This window comes from Humulus lupulus, chromosome 8 (genome assembly GCF_963169125.1).
Source record: "Humulus lupulus chromosome 8, drHumLupu1.1, whole genome shotgun sequence".
In the NCBI taxonomy this organism is placed as follows: domain Eukaryota; kingdom Viridiplantae; phylum Streptophyta; class Magnoliopsida; order Rosales; family Cannabaceae; genus Humulus; species Humulus lupulus.
In genome coordinates, this window is record NC_084800.1 from 140,708,774 (window position 1) to 140,715,350 (window position 6,577).

The 6,577-nt window shown below is 38.6% G+C and overlaps 1 protein-coding gene across 1 annotated transcript; it reads left to right on the forward strand.

The window, feature by feature from the left end:
- Window positions 1-1,592: 1,592 nt before the first annotated feature.
- Window positions 1,593-2,366, forward strand: LOC133796114 (uncharacterized). The gene is made up of 2 exons (XM_062233596.1): window positions 1,593-1,938; window positions 2,059-2,366. Exons 1-2 carry the CDS (start codon window positions 1,593-1,595, stop codon window positions 2,364-2,366), a joined length of 654 nt encoding a protein of 217 aa, XP_062089580.1.
- The last annotated feature ends 4,211 nt before the right edge of the window (window positions 2,367-6,577 follow it).

Here is a 6,577-nt window from a genome sequence, read left to right on the forward strand (position 1 = left end):
CATAAGAAGCTCTTGGTAGTTTCTTGGTTCCACAATTTTAGTTATTTAAATATTAAATAAATAATGAGACATTGTAATATGATTAAAATATTATTATTTAATCAAAATCTGATAACTGATTAGTTATTTTCAAATTGTTTACAATAACTAATATTTTATTTTTAATATATTGGATATATTAAATATAGGATATTAGTTTTTCATAACAAAACTTTTTCAGGGATATAAAATATATTGTGAAATCACTCTGAGAAAAAGAGAACAGTGATACAAGCATAGGTCACTGTTCTTCACAAACTTAGGTCCAAACTTTATCAGATCTCATGTGTTGAGAACATCTGATAAATAGATTTTGCCTATTATTTTGTATAGCGAGCCCACACTCGTTCTTTGTGTGCTGAGAACATTTTGGAAGATCTTGGTGTGAGATCTCAAGGATTTTTTCCATACAAAAAGATAGCAACGAGGAAAGACTTGAGGCAATTTTCTATTCATATCTATGATTCAATATATATATATGTATGTGAAGAAATAGATCTAGCAATCTTGTGGGGTTAAATTAAAAATTTTGATTGTCTTGACTTGACCTAGCGATCCCAGCTCCCCTGCTATTTTCTCAATTCAAACCTCAATCAAACCATCCCAAAATCAAAATCAATCATCAACACAACACATCCACTAGTTTAACCACAAAACCCAAGCTTTGAATCATTTAAAACCACACCAAATAACCACTTCAAAGATCAATTGGTTGAATATGAATGGCTCCCTTCTAAGTGTTCTGCTTGTGCTCAATTAGGGCATATAGTGGCTAATTGTAACAAGGAAAAAGGAGTGATTTGGAAGAAGAAGAAGGCCACTGTTGACAAAGGAGAGAAACCTGAACAGAAGCAAATTGGTACAGAGTTTGAACAACAGCAGCCATCTGGGTCTGCTATACCAGAAAACAGAGTGAATATTTCTACTAATGTTGTTGCGGATGAGAGGAAAAAGAGTACGTATACGGGCTATGATACAAAGGAGAATAATGAAAATCAAGATATCCCAAACTCTTCTCAGTTAGATGATATAGGCAGTGATGAAGTTGCTGGCAATTGGATTACGCCCAAAAGGCGAGGGACAAGACAGGTTGTGGCAACTCCTACCAAGGCAGATGCAGCACCGATCAAAGATAGTTCAAATAATGGATATGCGGTTTTACAAGAAACTGGGGTTGGGCTTTTGGTCTCCAATTCTAACCCAATTAACTGATGGGAGTTTGTAATATGGTAGGGTGGAATGTGAGGGGTATGAATAAAAAAGAAAAGCAAAAAGCTATTCTTGATGTTTGTAAGGAGAATAAGGTAGGTTTTGGAGCTCTTTTTGAGACTAAGGTGAAACGTGAGAAGATACAAGAGATTTTTTAGAATAATTTCCATAATTGGGAATATTTTTCTAGTTCTATCACCTCTGGTAGGATTTTGGTTATTTGGCAAGCTAAGTTTGTGAAGGTCGAAATTTTTCTTGGGGATCCTCAACTAGTTCACTGCAGGATAAAAGTGTGTGGCCAGCAGGAGGTTTTCTTTGCCACGTTGGTTTATGGAAGTAATTCTATGGGGGAGAGAAAAAAGTTATGGGACAAGTTGGCTAGTATTGGTCATCTGAAAAATCCTTGGATTATTTTCGGGGATTTTAATGCTATGTTTAGCTTCCAGGATAGGAATGGTGGGAGACAAATCTTAGCTAAAGATATCACTGATGCTCAAAACTGGCTGGCTTTAGGCCAAGTAGATGATTTCAAGTGCTCTGGTGCGCACTTTACTTGGTCTAACAAGCATGATGTAGGAGACCGGATTTTTTCCAAGCTAGATCGAGTTTTCACTAATGACTATTGGCTGGACACTTTCCCAAAATCTGAAGCTTGCTTCAAATGGGACTATGTTTCAGACCATAGCTATTGTCTGATTAAAAGCTAGGAGTTGAACAAGGTGGGGTTCAAACCCTTTAGATACTGTAATCACTGGTTGCTTTATAGTGGTTACAAAGAGACTGTTTTGAACAGCTGGAGCTCTACTTCAGGTTCGGGAGGAGGCTTAACTAAGACTGTGCAGAAACTCCTTCGGGTTAAACATGTTTTGAAAAGATTTAACAGAGAAGTGGTTGGTGATATAGTCTTGGATTACAAGTTGGCAAAGGAGGAATTCAATAAAGCTCAGGAGGCCTTGGCTTCTAACCCCTCTGACTATACTCTTCATCAAGTTGTTATTCAAACTCAGCAGGAATTTTCTGATATGCTGAGCCGGTACTCTAGTTTTCTCAAGCAGCAAAGTAAAGTTAATTGGGTTAATTTCAGTGATGAAAACTCGAGATATTCCATGCTATTATGAGGAAAAGAAGATTGGAAAACAGAATTACATCTTTCACTGTTGGTGACAAAATTGAAGATGATTATTCGAAAGTAGTTGAGCACTTTCTTACTCATTTTAAAAAAATTTATGGGGAGGAGAAGTTCGGCTACTGAGGAGATTGACTTAGAATGTTTGAACCAGGGTAGTAGACTGTCTTTGGAGCAGCAAGTCAGATTATTAAGGCCTTTTAGTAAGAGTGATGTTAAGAAGGCTTTTTTCAGCATTCACTCTTCTAAAAGTCCTGGGTTAGATGGCTTTGGATCAGTTTTTTTCAAGGGGTTATGGGATAATATTGGAGATGACATATCTCGGTCTGTGTTAGAGTTTTTCCAGGATGGATTTTTGCCAAAGTCGCTGAATGAAACAGTGATTTCCCTCATTCCTAAGGTTGCAGACCTGAAAATAGCTAGTGATTACAGGCCTATTGCCTGTTGTAATACACTTTATAAGTGTATCTCGAAGATGCTCTGTACTAGGCTTTCGGAAGTGCTTCCCTTCCTTGTTAATAGCAACCAAGGGGCCTTCATAAAGAACAGAACTCTTGCTCATAATATTATGATCTTCCAGGATCTCCTCAAAGGTTATACTAGGAAGAACATTTCAGCAAGATGTATAATGAAGATCGACCTTAAGAAAGCCTATGATACAGTTGATTGGCACTTTGTGGAGGATCTGCTTAAGCATCTTTGTTTTCCCTCGAGATTTATTAATTGGATTATGGTTTGTTTGAAAGGAACGCGATACAATCTCCTCATGAATGGAAGAATTCAGGGCTCGTTCAAACCGGAAAAAGGTCTTCGTCAAGGAGACCCCATGTCTCCCCTCTTGTTTGTGTTGATAATGGAGTATCTAACCAGATTATTGGCCCATTATTCTGGTAAAAAAGGGTTTGGTTTTCATCCTATGTGTAAACAACTTAGGTTAACTAACCTATGTTTTGCAGATGACTTGATTATTTTCTGTAAAGGCAACATCAGTTCAGTGTCGTGTATTCAAGAAGCTTTCAAGAAGTTCTGTGATTCTACAAGTCTTTCTGCGAACAAATCGAAATCTCATTTATTCTTTGGAGGAGTAAAAGAAGTCATTAAAGTTAAGATGCTTGAATTGATGCAAATGGAAGAAGGATATTTTCCTTTGAAATACTTGGGGGTTCATCTTCGTCCTACTAAATGGAAAGCTTCAAATTGTGGGGTGATCTTGGACAAGCTGAACAAAAATCTCAATTGTTGGGCGAGCAGGAACCTATCTTTTGCTGGTCGTGCTCAACTAATTCACTCGGTTTTGCTTGGAATCATAAACTTCTGGATGAGTATTTTCATTCTTCCCTTTAAAATTACAGCTGCCATAGACAAAAGCTGTCGTGACTTCCTCTGGGGTTCTAACGGGAATAGGAGTAAGCTTCATATCCCCTCTTGGGAGAAGGTTTGTCTCCCTAAAAAGCTGGGTGGCATTGGTTTTCGCGAAGGTAAGAAATGGAACATGGCTTTGATGGCGAAGTTTTTATGGGCGATCTCTAACAAACAAGACTGCCTTTGGGTTAGATGGATTAACTCAATCTATCTTAAGGAGCAAACTATTTGGAATATTCCTATTAAGCAAGATATGGGCTGGTATTTTAAAAAGCTGCTGAGGCTAAGACAAGTTGCTGATGTAGCTTCTTTGAGGCTAGCTGAAAAGGGAGGTAAATTTCGAGTCAAACATTTTTACTCTTCTCTTGTTACTGCTCAGAAAGTTGTGTATGCTGGAACATTGTGGAATAAACTCCTAGTGCCCAAGCATAGATTCATCTATTGGTAGGTTTTTAACAGTCAGCTGCTCACCAGAGATCATTTGGGACATTTCATGCCTATCCCTTCTGCTCTGTGCCCTGTTTGTGTTTCAGTTAATGAATCTCACAGCCACCTATTCCTGGAATGTATCTTCTCCAGGAAATTATTTGGGGAAATTAGTAGCTAGCTGGGTGTGTTTCAGTGGCCAAAATCATTCATGGAGCTTCAGCAATGGTGTTTGACAGCAGTATTGATCTGAAGAACCAAATTATTAATGATGTTTTATCTGCAACATTGTATTTTGTTTGGAAAAATCGGAACAAATGTATCTTTGATTCTATTTGTAGTACGGCTAGAAGTATGAGCTTGGAAATTAGGAAGGTTGTTAAATGTAGAGTTTTGGGTCTGGGTCCTCATAAACTTAGCAAAAAGGACAGGTGTTTGCTCAATGTTGTAGAGGGTTGGTAGTTGGTTTTTTGAGTGCAACTGCTGCTGTTTCAGGCTGCGTTTTGGCTATTTAGAAGTTGTTGCTTCTTTCTTTTTGTTTGTATCTTGGTTGGTTTTTGAATGAAGTTTTCTTTTGTTCAAAAAAAAAAAACCACTTCAAAGATCCAACCTCAAGCTCAAGAACTAACTTAACTACAGAGCAAAACTAGAAAAACATGGCGGAAACCATACCTAAATCACAAGTTTGAATCCCCTTCTATGGTTGATCACTAGCCTAATACCTCAAGCTTTGATTCCCAAGTTTGAATCCTCAAAGCAAGCTTCAAAAATCCAAAGAAAAGGAGAAAAGGAGAGATGATCGAGAGGTAGAAGGAAAGGGCTCTATTTTGGCTGCTGAAATCCTTCTACAACTAGCCACCTAGTGTAAATATATCCCTTGGTCAAAATACCAAAATGCGCCTATGTCCATTTAAAACCTATACAGCCACCTGTTATCCCCAAAAATTGGAGATCAATGATGTGGCAATAAAGGTGACAAGTGGCAGTGCATGGCTAGTAAAAGACATATTAATAGTCAATAAATACATTGACTCCTCAGAGTTGTGATAAAGTGACCCGGTAGACTAGTGAAGAGTTTGGACTGCTTGAAAGATGTCATAACCAAGCTAAGTACATCCTAGGAGATCCCAAGGGTGTGGTCCGAGGAGACCCCAAGGGGGTGGTCCTAGGAGAGCTAAGGAGAGTGCATCCTAGGAGAACTAAGGAGAATGCATCCTAGGAGATCCCAAGGATGTGGTCCGAGGAGAGCCCAAGGGACTTTGGTCCGAGGAGAACCCAAGAGAGTGGTCCTAGGAGACCCCAAGAGAGTGGTCCTAGGAGACCCCAAGGATGTGGTCCGAGGAGAGCCCAGGAATTTGGTCTTTATACATATGTCCAACAAGTGCATGGTTGCCCAAATAAAAGAGTGCCATGTTAGAGGAGAGATATGGCATGCTAGAGGAGAGTGCCATGTTAGAGGAGAGGAGTGCATGTCCTACCACCATGCACTTGTCCGACCCACAAAAACACGTCCTGCCACCATGCACATGTCCGCTAGCACTTGCATGAGTGGTCAGTAGGAGAGGTGGATCAACTAGCTAGAGGAGGACTAAGTCAAGATTCCCAGAAACAGCTTCAACAAGATACGCGGGAATCTCTTATTCTTCCCACAAATGAGGGGTGTTGTTACATTTCGAATGTTTTTTGTAATTTAAATGTAATAAATATAATAAAATATCCCGATTCTAGGGGATATCAGACGTATGACCCTAAGCCTATAAATAGAGGGCTTATGGGATTAGAGAGGGGCTTCTTCTGCTTCTTCTTTCTAGAGAGAGAAATTTGGGTCTGAGTATTCTAGAGAGAGAAAGTGCTGGCATTTGAGAGAATTCTTCTATTTTTGCAATCTGTACTGAAGAAACTCAGTTGGCTCAGTCCATTTGATCTTGAGTACAGATCTATAAATCACAACTCTAAGTGGATTAGGCTATTACCGACAATCAGGGCTGAACCACTATAAAATCTCTTATGTTATTTACTTTTCTTGATTATACTATCTATGTCATTTAAATTCTCTTGAAGGTTCATCGTTTTTGACGTTCTCACGTCATTGGCTAAAAACACAGTCAACACCACCCAAGGGCAAAACAGTCATTTCTCACATATCCCGCTAATTATAATTAACATCCTCCAATTTTTGTTATTCCCAATATTCTCAAATAGTAATTAAATCATACCCCATTACTCGTTCATTCCTAGTAATGTACTAAGCATCAAATTACATCTAGGTTCATCCCGAGCTTGGAAATTAATCCTGTTATGACCAAACTGCTAACTTGCATTCTAGGATCGTCTCATGCCGAATAGCTCGAACAAATCCACAATATAATGTGGTCTCATCCATAAATCATAAACATGCACATAAATATACATATA